The sequence below is a fragment of the Leuresthes tenuis genome, unplaced genomic scaffold (genome assembly GCF_036924035.1).
Source record: "Leuresthes tenuis unplaced genomic scaffold, fLeuTen1.0.hap1 SCAF_14, whole genome shotgun sequence".
NCBI lineage: Eukaryota > Metazoa > Chordata > Actinopteri > Atheriniformes > Atherinopsidae > Leuresthes > Leuresthes tenuis.
The window spans coordinates 10,173,685-10,197,154 of record NW_027325368.1 but is presented as its reverse complement, the minus strand read 5'-3'; the positions used below and the strand labels follow the sequence as shown (position 1 = coordinate 10,197,154).

At 39.3% G+C, this 23,470-nt stretch overlaps 1 protein-coding gene across 4 annotated transcripts in view; it reads right to left on the bottom strand.

Annotated features, from left to right (window-relative positions):
- myripa (myosin VIIA and Rab interacting protein a) overlaps window positions 1-23,470 on the bottom strand; it is a 25,470-nt gene extending 2,000 nt beyond the window's left edge. For 3 of the 4 annotated variants that reach the window (XM_072364542.1, XM_072364540.1, XM_072364541.1), the window contains exons 1-16: window positions 23,316-23,470; window positions 22,577-22,750; window positions 16,552-16,773; window positions 15,361-15,497; window positions 12,006-12,086; window positions 10,629-10,726; window positions 9,804-9,884; window positions 9,444-9,584; window positions 8,877-9,012; window positions 7,298-7,848; window positions 4,418-6,376; window positions 4,076-4,132; window positions 3,315-3,494; window positions 2,421-2,582; window positions 2,052-2,150; window positions 1,910-1,970 (exon numbers count right to left, since the gene is read on the bottom strand). In XM_072364542.1, coding sequence (XP_072220643.1) covers window positions 1,910-1,970; window positions 2,052-2,150; window positions 2,421-2,582; window positions 3,315-3,494; window positions 4,076-4,132; window positions 4,418-6,376; window positions 7,298-7,848; window positions 8,877-9,012; window positions 9,444-9,584; window positions 9,804-9,884; window positions 10,629-10,726; window positions 12,006-12,086; window positions 15,361-15,497; window positions 16,552-16,773; window positions 22,577-22,686 — 4,075 coding nt within the window. In that variant the 5' untranslated portion in view covers window positions 22,687-22,750; window positions 23,316-23,470. The remainder of the gene's footprint in view (window positions 1-1,909; window positions 1,971-2,051; window positions 2,151-2,420; window positions 2,583-3,314; window positions 3,495-4,075; window positions 4,133-4,417; window positions 6,377-7,297; window positions 7,849-8,876; window positions 9,013-9,443; window positions 9,585-9,803; window positions 9,885-10,628; window positions 10,727-12,005; window positions 12,087-15,360; window positions 15,498-16,551; window positions 16,774-22,576; window positions 22,751-23,315) is intronic. The other variant, XM_072364543.1, reaches the window with a different exon arrangement.

Sequence of the window (23,470 nt, the reverse complement as noted above, 5' to 3'; positions counted from 1 at the left end):
TCCACAAACTGAGAAATGTGCAGTGAGAATGTGACAAATCTGATATGTTGCATGTATAATGGTAACTAACCTAAGGTGACAGAATTTGTCAATCTACTTCATGGAGCTTGCTCTAAAGTATGAAAATGATATTTTTGTCTCCCCAGATTTTGTTTATTAGTTTTCATAATATATTAACTATGACTGGTATAAGTAAGTGCTACCTTGCACAGCAGTTGTGTGCATCATTGGAAGACCTGCTTGGTCTTCATTTTATTTTGTTGTTGTTTTTTGGTATTCACTTTGAAATCCGACCATTTCTTATTTACCTCTGCAGGGTCCTTTGCTCTGAATAGTTATTTCTATTGTTACTGAGAGGGGTTTTCCCCCCATTTAGCAGTATTTGCTCTATTTGTGTTTCCAGAATTGAAACTGCCAATTAAAACAGATTTCTTTTCTCTACTTCACTGACGGTTTAATTCCATTACAGTCAAAGTGGGCTTCTCTTTTGCTGTTGCTTTCATCATGTCAGTCTTGTCACACTCCCACACACAGCTCCTACAAACAGATCTATAAATCCAGTGAAGATAATGTGTACGTTCGGCATTTTGAGCATCAACAGTTTTATTTATAGAACTACAGTTTGATGCATCTGTCCCCTGGAGCGGTTCTCGCTCTACTCTGGTTCATTCAAAGGACGGGTGGATCAACATTTACATGACTCGAGGATTAAAAAAAGCAAATTATTGTCTTAGGCCAAAACCGAGCTTTTAAGATGGATGTAAACATCAAGTCTGACCGAAATCGTAAAAATCAAACTTTTCAAAACTGGACAAACACACCCTGATAATACAGCCAGGGATCACTAATACATGTGTATGCTCAACTAGATTCAAATGGGCCCATGCCCTCTGCACATGCTCCAAAGTTCCATCTTTTTGTAAAAACACTAACTCTTAATTGTATATTAATCACATTCACATATTTTTATGTTCCTTTTGTCAGACAGCTGAACAGAAACTGTGGCTGAAAAACTCTCGGGACGCTGAAGGCATTTCCAGACTGTTGCTCTACTCTAATAAAATCCTGAATTTATAACTGCAGCAACATCGGACAAAATCACCATTCATGTAACTTAAAAGACATCTGTGGAGTAAATTTGATTATACTTACATGTACAGCGATCTCTCACAGATGAAAGCTTAAAGCAACAGAATATCTTGAACTTACAGCATTGCAACAGTCTTGGGTTAATCACTAAAATCCCCTCCCGTGCTATATCCTGGGACAAAGATCTTGGTCCAGTTAAATGTAACCATGCTGACTGTCCTCTTAAACACATATTCTTTCATGTTAAATTAAGTTATCCGGGGTAGGCACAGTTGGTGTTCTTGTGGAACATCTGTGCAAAACCTTTCAAGCAGCATTAAGTGTAACATCATGGATGTTTGACGGAACTGAGCCATCATGCTGCTTCTCCTATTACAAGACAAATAACTGAAATAGAATTATTCATTTTTTAAATGTTTTGTGAAGAACCACTTACATCCAATAACAGTAATTAAGTTACTTGTATTTACATGGCCCTGGACGATTTAAAATACAACACTAATTCAAGTTTGAAACTGACTGATTTTTTGTGTGAATCCTTGTCTGGCAGTTTCATTCAGCTGTAACTTTGTAGATAGACATCAGTAACCCACAATGCATTGAAAACTGTCCCAACCACAGCCAGTAAAATTAAAGTGTTAAATTTGGCTGATAAAATACTCAAAAAACATCCTCTTCGAACGCTAAAGTCAGAGTTTGAATGACCGCCATTGTTTCCTGGTAGTGTACAGCAGCTCAGAGTTTATATTGGTTTATTTCTTCTCAGACTACATTCAATATAGTGTGTTAAGTGGGTTAGAATTAGAAGACAGACTGCTACCTTTAACAGGTGGTGCGGGTAATCTTCTTCTTTGCTGTCTTGAGGAGTCCAGTGTCACAGACTGCAAGAAGATGCATGTGAAAAAAACTTCAGAGTTCAGCACCTCGTAGTTGCTTTGCATTAATGTGTTCAGGAATCATACCATATCTGGGGTAGTTCTGGCCTTAGTGAAGCGGGACTGAGGGTCCACATTGAGGCCCGCACTCTTCAAAGCAGCAATTCTGGCGGAGATGTCGCAGATCTACAGCAGGAACAGAAACATGTAAATATGACTTTGAACAAACGAGACGCAAAGAAAACAGCACTTTTAGGTGTGAGTTTTATTTGGTTTATATTCTAATCTGTATTTACACAAACTCCAGATCAGTTCATAGTTTGTCTTAAAACTTCTTTTATCTTTATGGACTAAGAGCACGACTCAATATTGAGATCCTACTATAATTAGCAGAATTCATGTTAACACCACATTTGGCCATCCATCCATTTTGTTGCCTGTCCAGCTCCAGCTCACCTGTAGGTCAGACTGATGAACTTTGGCAGCTGCTGCTGCCACCTGCTCCTCCAGGAAGGACAGCTCCATATCAGACGTGGAGCTGCTGATTCCCCTGGCACACTCCTCCAGGTCGCTAAGCTCCGCCTCCAGACTGTACACGGAGCCAGCTGCCACATACACCTGAAGAAAAAGTCAGATTTGGTTTTGAATTAATTCAGTAATGCCATATGAAGTTGTTTCTAACCATTACTTATAACATGTTAATGTTTGTAATCTAAAAATGACTTCTATGTTTTTGTTTGGAAAGTAAACTCACCCAAATTAACATATGAATATGGAAATGATAATATTTTAATGCTTACCAAATATTATTTTTAATACAAAATTCTAAGAAGTGAACATTAGGCTGTAGACAAACAGCTGGTGTATTCTGAGACTGAATTAATCTCATTGGAGGCCGAGAGGCCAACATTTGTGTATGAGCACTTATCCGGCATATCTCACAAAATATGCCAGTTTTATTAATTAACCAGACACTCAACTGCCAACTCGTGCTCGAAAATTGAAATCCATCCACCCATCCATTTTCTATACCCGCTTAATCCGTCAGTTGGGTCACGGGGTGGCTGGAGCCTATCCCAGTGGTCACCTAACATGCATGTTTTTGGACGGTGGGAAAAAGCTGGAATACCTGGAGATAACCCATGCATACATGGGGAGAACATGCAGCGGCTCCACAGAAAGGCTGCAGGCCTGGATTCAAACCAGGAACCTTCTTGCTGTGAGAAGACGGTGCTACTGGCACTACTGGATTGTGTAAGGTTGAATAGGTAAAAGAACAGAGGGGCACTATGCTACTGCACATTGAGTTTAGTGTGTCTACAGTAAATGTAAACCGTAAATTGAACTCACATTTTCCTCCAGTCTGCAGAACTGTTGGTCCAGTTTTTTGGGGTTCATGCTGGAGGGAAGGGAGATGGTGGAGAGCTGCGTGCCCTCTCCTCCCTCCACTCCTTGCAGCAGCTCCTCGGTGGCGTTCAGCACCTTCAACACCTCAGTGGTGATGCTGCGCAGAGACACTGCCGAGTATCTCTACGGTATACAAAACAGACAGGTGGTTTCTAATGTCTGACACTCAGAGTGTGATCAACGATTTTCTTTATTTGTTAAGTTAAAAAGAAAAATAAGACAGATAAAAACTTTTTACCCTTAATAATATTCTTCTAACAGCTTCTGATGTTTGACTACGCAGGACCGGAAGCATTACCTCAACATGCATTACACTTTGGTTGGTTCTCCTCCACACTTCTGTACAGTTTGTGTGTCAAAAACTTGTTGAATGTTGAATCTCAGAGACATAAAAAAATACTGCAGGTCTCTGAACATATGGTGACGCAGTCTGAGTTAATAAAAACTACAGGTTAAAAGCTTCTTTCAGAGCTGAGAATTCCAAGGTTTTTGTTGGACTGCGACAACATGTTTTTTTTTATTTATTCCAAAGGTAATTACAACAATCTCACAAAAAAAAAAAAAACTGTTTAAATATCAGAGTACACATATTTAAAAGAAAAGAAAGGGAGGTACGGAACAAGCACCAATAAATTAAAGTGAGAAAAGGCCTGTTTTAACAGCTTAGGTCTGAAAGAGCTGAAGGGAAATAATTTCACCCTCACCTGCTGCAGCCAAGATGATATTAATTCTACAGTTTTGTAAAGCGCCATGTCTCTACCCTAAAGTTCACACAGCACATAAGAGAAGAAAAGACAGCACACAGAGGAAAAAGTGACAGGAAGAAGTTAGCTGCATTGAAAAGAAGCACACAGAGAGAGCGTTTATCACATCTGAGACAAAGTGAGCCATCGTTTGAATTCAAAGTATGACACAAACCTTCAAATCACTTAAAATTAGGCAGATGTTCATGTAGAAGTAACTCAACACAAGCTCACTTTACCTGCAGCACACTGTTAGTGGAAAATAAGGGATAGAAACGAGCTTCTGACGCTGGGGTTACTTACATTCTGAATCTCCTGTGGTGACAGAAAACCCTCCTCACGCGCAGATGTGCTGCTCTGCTCCATGTTGTTCATTTGTTGGTTGTTTGTTTCCTCATGTTTTTCATTGACATCTGTCTTCTCACAGCCTGCAGTATCTCCCTGTGTCTCCACTACTTTCCTCTCCTCCATTGCGATTCCTCTTCCATCCTGTTTTTCCTCATCACTTACTTTAGATTCTGGACATGTCAGCTGGCTCTCATTTGTCTTAAATGCTTCTTTGGTTGTCATATCTGTACGTCCTTTGTCCTGCAGGTTGCCATTTCTATCTCCACTCCTCTGTTTACCTGAAAGCTCTCCTTTAGTTTCCCCACTAACATATAATTTCATCACTGACTCTGACCTTTTATTTGAAACTTGTTCAACTTGTTCCTCTGGAGAATCTGTGAGTTGTGCATCAACAGTACTCTCTTGGTATCCACTCTCTTGCTTGCTTTCTAATTCTTTGTTTCTTCCTCTGTTTTCTCCAACTTTGTTCTTTGTTTCCACCTGCATGTCTTCCAGAGTCATCATCAGCATGCTGCTGATTATTCTGTTAAAGTCTTCTTCGTCGCTGTCTGCAGCTGTTTCCCATTTTCTCAGAGTCCCTTTGCTTTCTTTCTGAAACTTTTCTTCTCTTTCATCTGGCCTGTTTGCCCCTGGCTCATACTCTTGTTCAGCTTTTGTAACACGTAAGGTTCTTATCTTCTTTGTTCCCTCAGGCTCCACCCCTGTTTTTAACCACATCTCTCGTCTTTCCCCTGGCTCTTCTTTCTCAGATTTCAAGGTCAAGCAAAATTGCCCCTTTGTCCTTGTAACATCTCCTGTTACTCTTTTGTCTATAAAACTTCTATTTTTCTCTACATCAGCTTGATTGTATTCAACATTTACAACTTTTCCTTGACTCTCCAAAACATTCTCACTTGTTATTTTTTCATCACTCCTCGCTTTGTTTCTTTCCACAGTTTCATCCCTCAAATCAAACATTTTCATGTCTATGTCTCCCATGGATTCTCCCCCCTCCCACATCTCCTCCAATGCAACGCTGCTCTTCACTCTGCCTTCATTTATCACATTGTCTCCAGCTCTGTCCAACTCATCCTCAGTGGAGGAAAACTGGGAGGCGCTGACCAAACTGGCTAAATCACGTAGCTGAGCTTTCTTTGGCTGCAGCTTCCACAGCATCTCTTCATCAGTCCCCTCCTCCCCATCCTCTTCTCTTCCCACTCTGTCCAACTCATCCTCTGTGGATGAAAACTGGGTGGCATTGACCCGATTAGCTAATCTGCATACTTTCACAGCCAGACCCTCATTCTTGCCATCCTCCTCCTCAACTCCGATTCTGTCCAGCTCATCCTCAGTAGATGAGAACTGTGTCGCTCTTACTTCTCTCTCCAGCTGACAAAGTCTATAAGTGAGTGGCTCTGTCTCTTCCTCCTGCTCTTCATCTTCTTCCTCCGTATCTTTGTCTCTGTTCAGTTCTCCTTCGCTCTGTCCCGCTCTGTCCAGTTCATCTTCAGTAGACGAGAAGTATGTGAGGCTGGACTGTGCCACAAGCCTGTACAGTCTGTACTTCATCTCTCCATCATCTTTGTCGTTCTCTTCCTCATCCTTTGTTCTTCCCCCTTCTAAATCTATGTCCATCTCACACAGCCTTTCATCTTCATCACCTCTGTCCTCACTTCCTTGTCTCCTTTTCTCCTCGTGTCTCCCATAACCGGCATGTCTCTTTTCATTTAGCCCTCCTTCTCTTGTGCAGGACTCAGAAACTCCACCTGGAAGCTGACGTAGTTTTAAAGTGAAGTCCTCACCGATCTGATTGGCTCCATTTCCAGTGATGTCACCAACAACGTCAACAGGTTCAGGGGTTGTGCCTCCAGAGGTGAGGGTGTCAGGGGTCACAGAATCAGAGGGATGTGGAGAGATGTCTTTCCTGTTTAAATCCTGCAAAAGTTAAAAGTCACACACTTTAAAATACATTTTATGATATTTCATGATGCAGGTATGTTTACCTCTGATGTCCACACAAGTTGAACATTCAGTATTTATTTTCTTCATGCATCTTTGATTATTTATCGCATGATTGTTATAACACTTAAATACAAGCACTAATGCATGAAAGGGAGTAAATTCATGTTACAATAAAAATGACAAATGCTGCCAACCAGTAAAGTGCCATGACCACTGAATGTTCAGTGAGCCAAAAAGACACTAACAAGTTTCAGTATTGCAAATTGCTGAGATAAAATGGACCTGTATCTTTCACTTTGGCACAGATTTATTTCCCACCTACAGTGGTACATGGATCAGGGAACTACAGATAACTACAGTGGCGTTGTCATCGGAAAAGAAAAAAATAACCAAAAAACAGTAATACTGACCCATGATGCCACTACTAAGTGTAAATTCATTGTAATTGTACATTTATATTTTGCTTATATACATGCAAACAAATGTGACCTGTGGGCAAAATGATTGTAAAGCATGCAGTCCTGCAGTAAAGCCTATCTTCATGCATTTTTAAGAGATGTGTTGATTAAAGCTTATCATTCTTGGTACTACTATGACACACTATACTCAGAGGTTGACTCAGCCATTGCACGTCACAGTTTTTCAATTGTGAAATGATTATTATAAAATAATCTGTTCTCCTGTTTTAAGGGTCTGCAAAACATTAGAATCAAAATGTTATGTGAGACAACAGAAAAAGCTTCATGTTTTGGAGACTTTATGCAGAAAGTATTGGCCTATTTTGTTTGATTAAACAAATGACAAAAGTTAAAAAATATTCAATCATTATCCTATCTGCACAGTAGGTGATAGTTTACCTCATCAGTTTGTGATTGAAAGAGATTTCCTTCTTACCGAAACAGAAGAAGAAGCAGCTGGCTCTTTTTTACTCTTCTTCTTCTTCCGTGTTTTTCTGATTTTTCCCACGTCTGGCTCGGCAGCCAACTTAATCTCCTCCTCCCCCCCTCCTGTTTCTTTCAGGTTAAAGTTCATGTCAATGATGCTGGTCCTGCGAGAAGATGAAGGTTTCCTGATCTCTGCAGGCACCTTCCGCTTTAGAAGAGCCAGTAGATGTTTGTTGGGCTTCCAGTTCCCCTCAGAGTCTAAAAACAGATCGTCTCTGCTGCCTTGCTGGCACTCGAGCGGGGACATGCCGTCACCGAAGTCGTGCAGGTTGAAGTTTGAGTCTGTCATCTTTCTGTGGATCTCCTGCAGGACGGCTCCCCAGGAGCTGTCGGGCTCTGCTTTGGTTTCGTTGTCAGATTCCAGGCCCTCGTAGGCAGACACCACTCCGGACTCCCTCTCCAAGGCACTGTAGACCAGGCTCTTCCTTTTACTGAGAAGGTTGGGGCGAGACAGCTGGGTGCTCTGCAGGGCGATCCAATTCCCATCTGGGCTCTTCAGCACTGAGGACACACCTCCGCATCACAGCATGTACATGTACACACACACACACACACACACACACACACACACACACACACACACAGGTATCATGCAGACACACAGAGACAATGTGCCAAATAATCACACATGCAGCAACACAAACAAACACAGTGGAGGCAGGTATTAGCTGACACATCAGAGCCGAGAGGCGTCACTTCAGCTCAATTATTTAAGACTCATTAGTATCACTCAGTATGACTTTAAGAACTGTCAACTTCAAACTGCTCATAAAAATAGATAGACATGATTCTGACCCATCTGAATAACATGGGGGAACTTTCTCGTTTTCTCTGAAGTGTGGTCTTCAGCATCCAATTTTTAATATGATGTATGATTGATAGATGATCCTCTGCATACCTCATTTATAAAAGGTGGTTGTTTAAGTTTCTTTAGCTTTGAAACAGCCCAACCATTCCTTTATAACTTCTGCCCTCAAAAGCATGTTTGCCCAAAGAAATACCACTGACTGGACCATTCTGGGAGATGGCTATGTTTAAAAATCAGCGTAGGAAGTTCTTAAACCACACATTAACATTCACACCATATTCTAAGTCACTCAAACTGGTTTAGTCTCAGCCTTCTGCTTAGTTTGAACCTTAGCAAATCACCTGGACCATATCCAGTTTCTGCTGCATTTCTGGCTCATAAGCTACTGCATATTTTATAAAACCAAAGTCATATACGACAGAAAAATTAAAAAAATGTTCCGGAAAAAGATTGCTTTTTTCAAAAAAACAATCAGATAATGTAAATTGAATCGTAAAGGATCCTGATTGTGCAGCCTTTGGCCCAGACAAAAGACCTAAATGTATGCACAGGCTTGTATTATAGAGAAAGATACAATTTAAAGAAGTTAGATCAAAAAGAACCAAAATTGCTCAACTTTATACCCATCATCCAAAAATTCAGCTTGCCTTCACTGTGACTTTGTAGCAACCGACATACTGGTAGTTTTTAGAGGAGACAAAAAACACGAACATAATCTTACCAGAGTTGTCTAGTCGATCTACACTCTTCCAAGCAGTCATAGCTGACCCGCTGCCCTCCTTCTTCGTGGCCAGGGGAGAGTCTTGAATCAGAGCGGGTGAGTCGTCATCCAGCAGTGTGAAGGCTGAATGTGACCTCTGAGGACAGATATGAAACTTACTGGAAATTTTCTCCTCAGTGGTCACGCAGGAGCTACCAACAGAGTCAGCAAAGACTGTTTAACCAGCAGAATAAAATGATGACAGGTCTCGCTGATGAAAAAAAGCAACTTAATTTCTATAAAAGTACAAACAGAATTATAGATGGGTTTTGAACTCCTGCGATTAATTTCTACAGGATATTAACTGATTACAAAAGACTGCAGACGGTTTATAAAAAAAAAAATAAAAAAAACTGCTTCTAAATCTGCAAAACCTTTATTCAAAGTATTGGATTTTAAGCCAAAGGTTTTATTTTAAATGCCTTTAGGATCAATTTCAATCAAAAGACTACACCGTGACACAAAATTTGGCCTAATAGTGAGCCAGTGTTCAATTAAACCTAAATAGTCAAAGTGATGTGCTTTTACCCAGAGGTTTGGTTGCTGTTTCAGGGAGCTGGAGCTTTGATCACAGGCAGACTGATGAAGATGGTCAGTGTTGCACTCAAGGGTCCAGTCTTGGTCATATTCTGCCCTCATCTCAGCCAAAGTCTTCCTCCTGCTTATGATCTAACACGCACAGAAATCAGGTTTAGCTCTAAACACTAATCCCACACGAGGGAGCAAAGGAAAGCTTTTATTTAATTGTGTGCAGGAAATACTAATTTAAACCAACCCTACGCTAGCTTGAATTTACATATCAAAAATTGGCTTCACCCAAAAAAAATAAGTCAGTCAAATTATACACAATAAAACATCTCCTGTTATACAATTTAATTTGGTTTTTACTTTTTGCACGATAGTTTTGGCCAGTTCCTCGATGAGCTCTCCTCTGTGCTCCCGCAGATAGTGTGCTTCATCCTGCTTCTCCTGGGAAACGCACAAAATAAGAAAGCTATTCAGCACCGCACACATGCACACTGTGAACTGATTACTCCTCTATATGTTCTGTGTCAAGTTCAAAAGATTTGGAACACTTGAACAGATTAGTGAGGAGGAAATCTTTTCTGATAGATTCAGAAGGAGGCTGCAAAACCAGAGGAGATATTTGGGATTCCGATGAAAAACTGCACATGCATAAGATAATATATTACTGGCATAGTTTAACTTTTTCTGTAGCTTTGACTATGAAAAATGAGTATGTAACAAAAAGGTTGTTATGAAGAGCCAATCCTATGTGAACTGCACCTTATCTTTAACATCCTCGTTATGTAAAAACATACAGTGTCTTCTTGAAACAGAGAATTATTTTCAAGCTACTGAAAGTTTATTCACATCAAGAACAGTTTAAATATTAAAAACTGTAAAATACATGAAGACTCTTCTTTATTTCATCACTTTGAATTTTTTTGTGAACAATAATCTGGACCTGAGGGGACAAGTCAATAGTTCCTCTATTAACAGTCATGGCACTTCCTTGTTCTGCAGTATTAAAGTGCCACTAAAACTGTAAAGGGCAAACACATAAGATTATAGTTTATAGACCATACAATAAGATAATGCAGCATCTTTCACACAATGTGGGTACATGAGAATGCCAACAATGAGTCACTTGTGATGACTAGCTATAATGATGAGTACCGCTGTGCATATGACATGGAATATATGAATGACCTGATTGGAGGTGTCAATCTCAGCTTTAGAAATGGCCTCATCTATGGCCTCTTCTGCCACCCGCCTTGCCACACTGAGAGTCTCTGCCACGCTGTGCTCTAAACACAAACACGTTAATCACTTGTTATTCATCGGTGTCAGCCACATAATTAAAATCAAGGCAAAAAAACAGGCTACGGTCTTTGTTGCATGCATGGAAAATGTGTGGTTTATTTCTGTTTTCACTCTCTCATCTCTGATTCTGAGGCTCTGTAGACAGATGTATGGCCATCGGGCCGGTGCAGCTTTTCATTCATGTTTGCAGTCACTCATCTTGTTAGTGCAGTGAACTGGGAGAGTGAGGAGACTCAAAAGGCAGGCCAACACAAGTGTTTCAGATGCTACTGAGAATCTGAGCCCAAAGATTAAAGCCAACATCATGAAATTATTTATTTCCAGCTGTTCCGTGTGCTGTAAACACTTAGATGCATGTAAGCTGGGAACAAATGATTCCCTGGATAAGTTAGGGGATTGCATATATAGACTCCCATAAATAATGTGCAGAGAATTTACTGTGGAAAGTTACCATCACAAAAATGAATCAGCAAAAAGGCAAACAGAGGTATCGAATACAAATGCACGACTTTCAGTAATTTGATTAGCTAATTTCAAGTAAACTGTCATGGAAAAAAGGTCACATCATAACTTCTTCATGCTAACTCTTTCACCTTGTTTACTGTCATTACACTAATCTAAGCCAACAGCCTTTTTGCAGGTGGTATTAAAACTTACTAGCAATAAGTGTGCATTTATTTTCATCTAAACTTTCCTTCTTACTTCCAAAGCTTTTACACAACCCTTGTACTGAGAGCTTTAACTGCACCACATCAGAGCTCCACCAGTACAACAACCGTTTCAACTAGCACCACTTACACAACGACATTTGCCTATTATGTTGCTCTTTTTTGGCAGCTATATTTTTGCAATGAGCAACTGAAAGGAAAGTGAACAAACAGATTCTAGTGCAGAACGTCTTCTTAACTTCTTAAAGCTTGATGCGAGAGTTCATTGTTTGTTCACAAGTTGAAGATTTATTTTAGACAGATACTTCTAGAAAAACCTGCTATCATGTTAGTTTTATTGAACATTATTTTTCTTTATTTTGTTGCTGAAATTATTCTAAATATTCAACATCAAAATGTTTTATGACTATAGGCGCACATATTATGTCATAATGGACCTCCACCTTTTCGTTTTGTATCATTTTAGAGGAAACACATTTTTGATCTGATAGATACATTTTTTTGACATCACAAGGAAATAAAAACCATCTTTATAAAACTAAAATCATAACTACAAAAGCAGGTGTAAACCAACAAAATGTGTGTAGGTGTGCACCTTCGGTTTGTCTGTAGAAGGTGGAGTCGCTCCCACAGATGCTGCCCTCATTGCAGATGCTCTCCTCACAGGCGCTGCCCTCTGCAGATATACACAGATGTTGACATGTATGTGAAAAGACAGATGAGGGACATGGGAAGGGATTTAAGTCTGCATCGTGAAACCAGATCAGGGTAAACCTGGAAATTAGATGGAGGATTACAGAGTTGAAAAAGGATGTCTCTTGTGATTCATTTTCAATGTGCATATACAACCTGAAATATCAGAGCAATGAAAGTAATTACTATTACATGTTACTATACGCTTGATTTGTAAAGTCTAAGTTTTGACCAATATGCATACTGTGAGATTGACGTCATTCTTAGCACTTCATCGTGCAGCAGAGAGCTCAGTCACACAGCAGAAAGTTTCTCCTCCATCTTTGAGCTCTTCAAGTCACGGTAATATTCCTGCAACAATGCAGCCATTTGTGGTTATGTAAGTGCATTAGAGCAGCCTCGTGTGTGGCATTACCAGGCGACCCGAGCTGTGTGCAGCAGACCCAAGCTCAAAACCACAGAGCAGTACACGGGGTCACCTTCAATGGTTTTAAGGGGTAAAGAAAGCACTTAAACTAAGTGGTATTAACTGTGTATTTTGAAAAATGCATTGAGCACTTCCACTTAATTCTGATTCACTTCAATGTCATGAACTCTAAAGAAAAGCTGGAGTTCACTAATGTAGAATATTTTTAAACTGAGGATTTCCGTTTGCATTTCAGGGGTGGGAGCAGGGATTGTGTACGAGTGACCCTTCACTGATGTGCGAGCAGATGTCAGTATAGTTAAGATTTAATGAGTCTGAACACATTTTGCCTTAGCACAGAGACATGGAAAAGACTTATGACCAACCAAGTAGCTGAAGGTGATTTTAAAAACCTCTCTCTCTCCTTCAGTGTGTTACACAGGTTGTTTGTGCCTGTAAAAGACCTGCACAGCTACAAAGTCCACACCGGAGGGAGTTAAGCTGCAGTTATACTTGGCACTTGGGGTATTACTCATGACAACAGGGATGTGGGAGTAGCAGAAGTATTGATGTACAGGAAGCACAAAGTGTTTTTTTTTCTATAGTTCTCTGGAGAATATGGTTTCTATTCCAACTGTTAAAGAAATCTGACTCAACAAGTGCTGGTCCCATGTGGGAATCCTTTTGTTTCTGCACTGATTGATTCTAGAAATGTTTGTAGAGATGGACATGCTTGCACAGTCCTGCTTCCAGAAAAAAAGACTTCTAGAAAAGTAAAAGTACTGATTCAACTATTTTATTTAATTAAAAGAGAAAAAGTACAGGCTCTGAAATGTATACTATAAGAGTCAAAAGTAACCAAGACAATTCCACCAGGTGTTTAAATGCAAAACTGTTTATCCTCACAATGTAATTTCAAAACTGTCAAACCTTTTTGATTTTAAAAATAATAGAGAACAATAAACTGGAAATAATAAACAGACTCAACACTTTCACCAAGAATCATTCCTACAGTCTAACAGTTAATGAGGAATAACTGCATAAATGCATTCAATCTCTGCCTTTCTGCACATGGAGATGTGACTTATTTTCATCCATGTCTCTAGTTATTATCAAACACATATAACTTGTGACAAGACATCATCATTTCTAAATGTAACTGTCCCATCCATATAGGTTTAGATTGATCTTCTTGTTGGAAATATAAATAAGCAAAATGCAAAAAAAGATTTAAAAGATTCCCATTAAATACCATAAAAGTAAAAGTTGAGTTCAAGTATAGCATGTGGAGGTAAAAAGAGAAATAATAACTAAGATACTACATACTTGAAATTTTTCATGAATTATTTGTACTTCTTTATTTCCAACCAATTCCAGCATTTGGGTCTGCTGATACTGATGCTATTCATGTGGCTCACGTTGTTCTTATGCAAGCACCATCAACAGGGTTTTTCATGAGTCACAATGTGTAGATCAGATTTTGCAGTTGAATAAACGCAGCAGAATTTTCAGCGCAGGTTAGGTTGAAATGTTCGATGCAATGTGAGCAACCGTCATCAGAGGAGGGGCGGCCCAATGTCAACCCACATCAGTTCTCCTCCCACAGGAGCCACAGCGCTGCATCATCTGCAGCCAACAATCTCTCCTCCACAAAACACACATAATTCTCTGAAATACTGTTGGTTCAATCGGATCAGACTGTGGACCGATGGTCCAGTGCGGCTTTGTCTTTTGACTGGGTCTGCAAACTTTAACAGATGCTACTGGGTAAACACTGTCCAGGACAACTCAATTTTCAGTATGGCTGCCCTGTGCAACTGGCCTCCCCACCCTGCCTGTGTTAAGCTGTGAAAAACTCTGACTGCAAAGACCCCCCTGGAGGTCTACTGAATGTTTTCATTACATAAGCAACTAAAGCCTGTTCCCTCACTGTCACTGCTGGAATATACACAGGTTAAAAGTGAAACTGTGTTGGCAAATAAAATAAAAAAAAAACAGTGAGTAAAACTGCCAAGCAACCAGGAACTTTTCTTTTAAATAATAATAACAAAAGTCACAAAGACGATAACTTTTAAAAAAATGTTTGCAATCTCTGATGAGTTCCATCATCATTAGACAAACATTATCAAATTTACATTTATATAGTGCACTGCACAGGAATCAATTTGCTGCACTCAGCATGACGTACAATGGGGGCGAATGGATACTCGCATGTCTGCAACAAAAGCCCTCAAACGTGGCTTCCCCTGACGTGCCTGGAAATGCAAGGGCTTGTGCCTCTTTTAACACAGCAATATGAAAATATTAGTGTATCAAAAGAAGAACAACAAGGAATTGGACATCAAACTTGGTTTTCGTAGTTAAAACTGTGTTTTTGTGACAGCACCATTGTGTTTACACATGTATTTAATATTTCTACCTTGACAGTTGTTTACTTTTGCATCTAAATACAAAGACACTGACTCCCTTCAGAGTGAAGATATGAAGGAAGCAAACAAACATGAATATATCTGGAGTTTGGCCCTAGTGGCTGTAGTTATAACAGCTTAATCCCGTTTCACCCTTTTCCTAACTACCTGTTCTGCACTGCTTTGATTTATCAAATTCAAAACAAGCTCATGTAGTTGAATACACAATCATCCTCTTTACAGTAGTCTATCACAGCCTTCAGCATAGGATTAGGATTGTAGAATAGTCAAAAGTGGATATTATATTCTGAATTTCAATCTACTTTCAGGTGTCAAGTGAAGATTCCCAATGTGTGTCACATGTGACAACTTACACAGTTTTCTGTATCTGTTCCAAACAGGTTTTAAGCATGGATAGAGCTCATATCATAAGAATATTTTACCTGTAAGCTCTGAAAGTGCACTGTGCTCTGCCAGGTGCTTCCTGTAAAGAGTCTTCAGCACTTTGGCGCTGCCAAACCTCTTGAAGCGTTTCTTCACGTTTGTGTAGAACCATTCCAGAGACTGTGTCTTCAACAACCTGAGAAACAGACAGATGTTTAATTTTCAAACATGCACTTCATGTTAAACCTGTGGCAACACAAGTACACCCACGCACACACACATAGACTCAGACATTCTCTCTACACTCGTCCTTCTTGTGGGCGGTACCCTTTTTCCTACAAGCTCGGGTCCTCTAATAGAAGCCTGGAAACTTGAGGGTTCTACACAGTATCTTAGCTGTTCGTGAAGCTGCAGTCTTCTGGACAGAGCTCTCAGATGTTGTTCCTGGGATCTGCTGAAGCCATTCTGCCAGTCACAACCCCAAGTACTCAGATTACCACTGGTACCACTGCTGCTTTCAATTTCCACTTATTTTCAACTTCCTCCTTCGGCCCGTGGTATTTTTTCAAGCTTCTCATGTTCCTTCTTCTTTATGTTACTTTCATATGGAATGATATCACTCCTACTTTCTTCTGTAGTTTGTCAACCACTTGTCTGGTTGCTTAGCCATCACCTGTTTATCTATCTGGATCTGGAAGTTCCACGGGATCTTTGTTCTGTCATTCTCCACTACCTTTAGAGGAATCTCCCACTTTGACTTTGGGACTTCCAATCCATACTCTGCACTCAAAAGGGGTCCTGTCTGGTGTGGTAGACCCCGGCCTCTATTGCTTTTGTGCTCAGGGCCTGTTCTTCAACTGCCCTGATTAGTGCCTCTGTACTGTCTTTCAGACCAGCCTTTTACTAGCCACTGACAGGACTTCTCGATATCAGTAAACTATTTAAATATCCACAGACGGAACCATTAAAAACTTTCTGTGACACGAAACAGAGAAGCTCCATTCAGGCTGCTTCACTAGAAGCATGTTTTGTCTGTTAAGTCACATCCTGATGTTGCAACATTGTAGTTATTAGAGCCAGAGGAAGCTTTATTCTGTTCTGGATCTTGGAACTAAATCATCCTTCCCAAAGCAGAGTAAAACCTTAATAACCTTTGATGTCACAGTCAGTTTCTCAACCTTAGTTAGCCTCCTTATGCATTGCACACAGACACACCATCACACTCCCAGCGGCCACCCCACCGACCTTACCTGCTCTTTTGGCAGGCCGAGCAGAGCCAGGCTTTGTCCCGCTTGTTGTAGACCCTACAGGCCTTGCAGATGTTGTACTTGCAGTCCTGACATCGGCGCTTGGGGTTGAGCAGGAAGGTGAAGGGCGAACAGCAGCGGATGCAGCAGCGCTGGTTGAAGCAAGTCTGCCGTGACAGCAGGAGGCAGCGACTGCCCTCCTCGTCTAGCTCCTGCTTCATTTCACTGTAGGGAGGAGGTGGAGGAGAAGAGGAGAGGACACTGAGTGCCCACATACTAAAACACACACTGATTCCCAACCTATCGTTAAATGAAAAAGGGGCAGAAACTAAAGTGGCTTCACAAATAGTCATTTCATTTCATAATTTACTAAACATCATTACCGTGGCAGCCTTCCCTTCATGAAGATGACAAATTTGAAGCTGGCAAAGCCAGACAGTGTATTATCAAAAGAGACGCTTACATAAATAAATGTCTGACTGAATATTCCAGCAGAGCACTTATCATTTCACATCAACTTAAATGCCACATATAAAGGTTAAAGGAAGCAGCAGAGCTGAATAATACATCAGCGTGTTTCCTCGACAGCAGCAGATTGTTTTGTATAAACGGCCACAGGTGGTAGTAGACCACAACATTTATTATTGTTTGAGAAAACCACATCACAAGACACGGTCAATAACATAAGTGGCAGTTGTGGAGCCTTTTCTGGTTGAACTTGTTTCAAGCTGTTTACCGAGTAACACTAAGATCTGTTAAAAACAAAAGCAATGGCTACTTTAGCTGCAAATACCCCCTCTTATATGAGTCATATTCCAGGGTATGAATAACATCCTATATGTTGCTTAAATATGAGATATGATATATGTATATATACATATATACATACATACATGTAGTTGTGCAACTTTCTTTCATGAAAATGAAAATGAAAACTACGGACATGAGACAAGCTCCATCTTAAACTGAAAGGAGTTGATGACGGAATAATATATTCGAAAAATATGACAGATGATCGCAGAAAGAGACAAACTGATATAAGTTGCACCAGAGGGAAAGTGTCAAAAAAATTACGACAGCAGGAGCATCAAGCCTGACTGAATCATTTATGGGTGATTACAGTTGGAGACTGATTAAGTCTGACAAGATGAGGTCGCAGGAGGAAGCAAGAAGCCATTGCAGATTGGATTAATTTCAGTTTCAAATGGCAAAAGTTTACACTCCTTTAAAGTCAAGGAAAAAACACTTTTTTCTAGCTTTAGAGAACAGGTACAGACAAATGTTTGTCACTAAAAGTTGAATGTGGAGAAATGAAAGACTTATATTACTAAGACTTATAACTGCTTAATAATAGTTTAATCCTGATTTATATTTTCCTAAAGCACAAACTGACATTCAAAAGCTTATTATTTTATCATATTTTGTTTTGTTAAACAAACTTCACCATTGTAAAGAGGAGAGGAAGTAACAGACAAGTCTGAGATCCATGAATTTTGCTCCACAACAGGAAATTCTGACAGCTAGAATCTTTAGTTTACACTCATAAACCTCAAACTATTAAAATTTAAAGGCATCAACTCCATTACTGAAGCTCAAGACATGATATAAATACCTCTCAGACACAACACTTCGTTGCTCACTGGGACAGAGAGGTGTTCACAGCGAAACATGGAGGTAACAAGCAGAAACACACAAAACAACACTGATACTTCTACAGTTCTGAACTCAACGTGGACAAGGCATAGAGCACATTTTTATAAAAGACAAAAATAATATTTATTTTTTGTACGGTGAGTCATATATTCAAAGAATGTTGTGCAGCTCCATCTTTGCACATTGTCGTCTAAAGGGGTGTTTTCCAGCTCCAGACATAAAAAAAAAAAAAAAACAGAGAAGAGAAGAGACTTAAACTGCAGGAAAAACAGCCATAAGCTGACTTCTAATATACACATAGGTGTGAATACAGACTGGTTTATTTTTTAAGATCTGAATGACAACAAAGTTATATTGATCTTGATTAGAAAGTATCCCTGCTGAGCTACTTTCGAACAGTAGGAGGTCCCTTTAGGACACTTTGTGCTCACTGCTCAGTGACAGCTAATCTTATTTCAGAGGATGAGTTTGGTGGATCTTGGTGTTCAGCAGCTGAAGTAAGTTTCGACCTGACAACCTCACTTCAACTTTGCCCCTCTAAAAGGCTTATTTTCCCCTCCAAATTTAACCTTTATTTTGTTCATCTTAAGCTAAATAAAGACTTAGCTGAGCCTCATGTCAATACTAAAGTAAAAATGAGTAAATAAGATGGAGAAAAAGGGCTGATATACAAAACATCTAATAAATAAAAAGGCAAATAAATATAACTACTATAATAACTTTAAATAATAACTTTGATGCATTTTTAAGAATTATTCACCTATTGTAATATCTATTTTCTGAGAGGTTACATGTATGATTGCAGAGGATTCAGCAGATGTATTTGACTCCATCTTCCCCTCTTACAATTGTCTTTAAGTTTAAGTCTTTCTAAATTATGCGCTGATGGTTTCACTTTTAAGGGACAATAAGTTCTTTATTAATTACTTGATCACAGCAGATGGTGAACAAACTCCCATATTGGTCATTTCAGTTGACAGGTTGTCATGACTATGTTTTTTTTGTGTTCAGGTTCTTGGTTTAGTCATTAAGTTTTGCTATGTTTTCCCCTCAGTCGCTCTTGGTTATCAGCTTCACTCATTTCACCTGTGCTTTTCCCCTCAGCTGCACTCCATCACAAATCACCTCCCTTCAGTATTTAGTTTCCAGGTTTCCCCTTGCACTTTGCCAGATCCTCCCCTTCATTGATGTCCATGTCTTTAGTTCTAGTCCTAGTTTGTTTCTTGCCACGTTTTGTTTAGTTAGTTTTTCATAATCCACAGTTTAGATTTATTGTATTCCAGCTCAGCTGTGCTTTGTGTTGTTTTTGTTTAAATAAATCAAGTTTTACTTTCTAAAAATATCTTCATCCGGGTCCTACCTCCACGCCAAGCCACACCACAGCAACCACAGCTAACCCATTCTGACACAGATAACTGCTGCTAATTTACATTTTGTGCATCAAATCAGATTTGTATTCTCCAGAAACTGGTGAATCGAAGCCTCATCACTGTTCAAGCCATGTTTTCATGGCATGCTTTCAACAATGTTCAAGAGAAAGTTAATAGCAGTGCCTATGTGCTGGTTTTTCTGATGACCACTAAGAGGCTTTTTACAGCAGCAGACAGGTAGGAACCAATGCTAACATCAGAGTTTCTTAGCACACTGAAGAATACGGTCCCCCGGCTGTCACTCATCACTATATGACATTCATTGAGGTTCCCATGTTTCATCTTTCAAAAGTGGTTGAGAATCAGTGAGAAACAAGAGCCCACTAAACAACTTCTGTGAGTGAGGATGAACAGGATTCACCACATAGATGTGATGTCTGAAAAAAAAGCTTTTTACTATAATACAGGAAACATAACCAGCATTAAATCACCTTAACATTTATGTTGTGAATTTATCAAAAATATTTAAGCAGCTCAGACAAATGACAGCATGTCTAGTCACAGCTACTAAGTAACAATACGATTAACTGCTAGTAATCACTTGGTGGCCCAAAGCTCTGAAATGAATCGATGTGGCTCATGTCACGCTGAGCCTTAGATATAAACGAATAAGCTTCAAGGAAAAAATTTAAGAAAAAGTGTCAGTGCTATTGGATAGTGCTGAGTGGCCTAAGTGGAAATAAAAATGCATGTACAGTTCTGAAAAAAAACACAAAAATCTACAAGGACAAATTGAAATCAAATGAGATTAGATCAGTTCCACATGATTTTCAACCAATCTGTAACACTGTTTTGCTAAATGCTGGCCAGGCCGAGAAAACACAGGTTCTCATCCCTTCTCTCGTGAAGGTTTACATGTTGAGTTTAAATGGATATTAGAACTTGCATTATATTGTCTTTCCCAAGAAGGGAAACTTATAGATACATAAAGCGCATGATGATAATTATGACTCAATAATTCTTGTGAATATGTACCAATGCCATAACTGCAGCTGCATTCTTTTATTCAGGGTTTACTTATATCTATTCTTTAACAACTTACTCTTACATAGTCTCTTTTGTATGCTACACAAAAACAAAGTTCTTTAATGGTGCCTGAACCAGATTATTAAACTATCTGAATATTTGTTCACTGAGTAGTCATTTAGTTGACGACATTTGTATTTTGATTTGAAATATTTTTCTTCCATGTAAATAAACTGCATACGTTCTCAGCTCAAACACTTTATATTGCTCAGTTTACCATAAAAACACCCTGTGTCTTCATGGTAAAAATGCCTCCGGACTGTTTTGGACAGTCATCAGGACTGCCGTGAGCAGTGAATAATAGAATGTGCCTCTTCTCTGTGCGGTCAATGCAGAAAGGAACAAGCAGTAGCAGCTATGATTGAACTGTTTGCATATGCTCAGTGTTGTTTTTGTGGTCTGTTACTTAGATGGAGGCCAGGCATTATTTTGCAGATCAGCGGGACTGTCATTAGATTTGAAAGCTAATTGCCAAAGAATCCATCTCTCCAGGCTCTAAGCTATGCAGTTTGTCGCAGAAACACAAAAGTTTGAACCAATCAGCATCCTGTTCCAGCGTCTTGATCGCAGGCAGGAGAAGAAGTTACATGTTCTGCTGTTTTTGAGCAGACAGGATTAATAAACAACGGTTTGCGAGCAGTCTGCATAATCTTAAGAAGGCACATTCTCTATTGAGCCACAACACATGACTGAGCTAACACAATAGGCAAATATTTTCCCAACTAACTGACCAAATCTCTACATTAAGGCCTTTTGTTAGGGGAATATGAAGGAAATAGCAGCCATTAGGTTTATCTTTAATCTGTGTGCTTTATCTGATTGGACTTCCTACTTGCTGAATTCACTTTGATATAATAAGCAGAATAATAGTTTTGGTAAAAAACAAGTGTTTTGTAACTGAAGCTTGAGTTGTCATATCAGAGTCCTGGAGAAATGATGTAAGCATGTTATTCTGAAAGTCGGAGAACTGAATTTGTTTCAGTGAGTGAATCATTTCCTGCTTTTGTACTCTGTCTCAGTCTTGAACTTGTACTACAGACTTCATTCAAACCCACCTAATTAGTGAACTACGGTACTGTGTGTATTGACGTTGGCTGCATAACTGTAAGTCTTAAGGAAGCTGGTCAGAGTGCAGCAGGAAGGTGCTTAACTTCCTGTCCACTGTTTCCAGAAAAGACATCCTAGCAGAAAGGCAGGAAATCTCCACTAAGTTCTAAAAATGCCTCGAATGCAAACCGAGTTGCTGAACAAGAGTACAGTAAGACTCATTATACTACTTATACACCATTACTGTATGGAGAATGAAGTTTAGATTATACATCACTTTGTTTGAATGCCATATTGTATCCATGCTTGCTATCAATATATCTTTTGTTTTGCAAGCAAAATTAATAAAACACATTTCAAGATAAAAACCTTTATCATTATAATGACTAATAAAGCCCAAAATAATAAACTTAAGTAAAAGGGCCAAAAGGGGAGGGTTATATTTTCCGGGGAAATTTCAGCACAAAACCCTCTTAAAACCTTTTCTTTTCTCCATCTCTTCCCTCATCCACTAGATTTGGTTGGTTTCAGCAAAACAAGACAAAAACTAACCAGGCAACAACAGCACTCTCATATTCATTAACTACCTCTTTAGAACTGAGGCACTTTGGCACTTAAACAAATTTCAATTATAAAAATGTTGCGATGATATTGATTATTAAGCAAATTAATAATACATTCTGAATAATGCTTCCACCTCTCTTCTTGACAAGAAAATAAAGTTTAAAGGTTTAAAAGAGACTGGTAAGAATAAGTACCAGGTGATTCTAGAGCGGTAACAATACAGGCACTAAAAAAATATATAAATGTACTAATTTGAAGAGTTTAAAGTGGACACTTGGAACACATTCATGATGGAGGTCAGAACTCACCTGAGTCGCTCCTCCTCCTTCTTGCGAAGCCTCATGTCTCTCTGCACCACCTGCAGCACATGTGCTGCCTCATTGTCCGTCAGTCCTGTCAGATCCAACTTCCGACCCATCTTTGGCACCTCCTCTGGCTGTCTCTCAACCCCTCAGACTGACCAATCAATTAATTATTCTCATCTGAATAAAAACACAGGACAGCAGAAAAGATCAATATATTTCTGTAAAAAGCCTCATGATATAGTGAGAACCAGCAATAGAAAGTAATTAACTTCAATCTAATACAAAACTGTACATCTGAAGAAGAGGTACCTTTACTTCCATTTCAGTCCTTTATATCTCTACTCAGACTGAATGAAGATGAATACTCATTTGTGAAGTACGACTTTTTATTACATTTCTCATCTCATAACACCATGAGTTGTACACATACTATAATGTATTAACAGCGAGAATGATTAGAATTGTCTGCATTCAGAGGTGCACAGACGAAACACTTTTTTTTATCAGTTAAACAAGAAATTATTATCACCGCAGGGACTCCGTTACATTATGTAGAGTTGGTTAATCGCCATTCATTTACAAACTAATAAAAATACCAAAAGAAAGACTAGTTTGCTCATAATCACAGACTCGCTTGCAAGTTGTTAAAAGTAATTCTAGAAATGAAGGGCTTATAGGCTACTAACAAGAAACAAGGTTTAAACATAAAAAAAAATAAAAAATAAAAAATAAAAAAACTCACCGGTCTCTTTCTGATCCCCTCCCTGGACTGTGCACCTCCACGGCCTCACAGAGGTGAACAGATGTTTAACCCTCCGGTGAAATATCTGTGAGCCGACGCCAATCATTTACAAATAGCCCAAAAAGCTTGTCGTGTGCAATTTGAGAACATCCGAA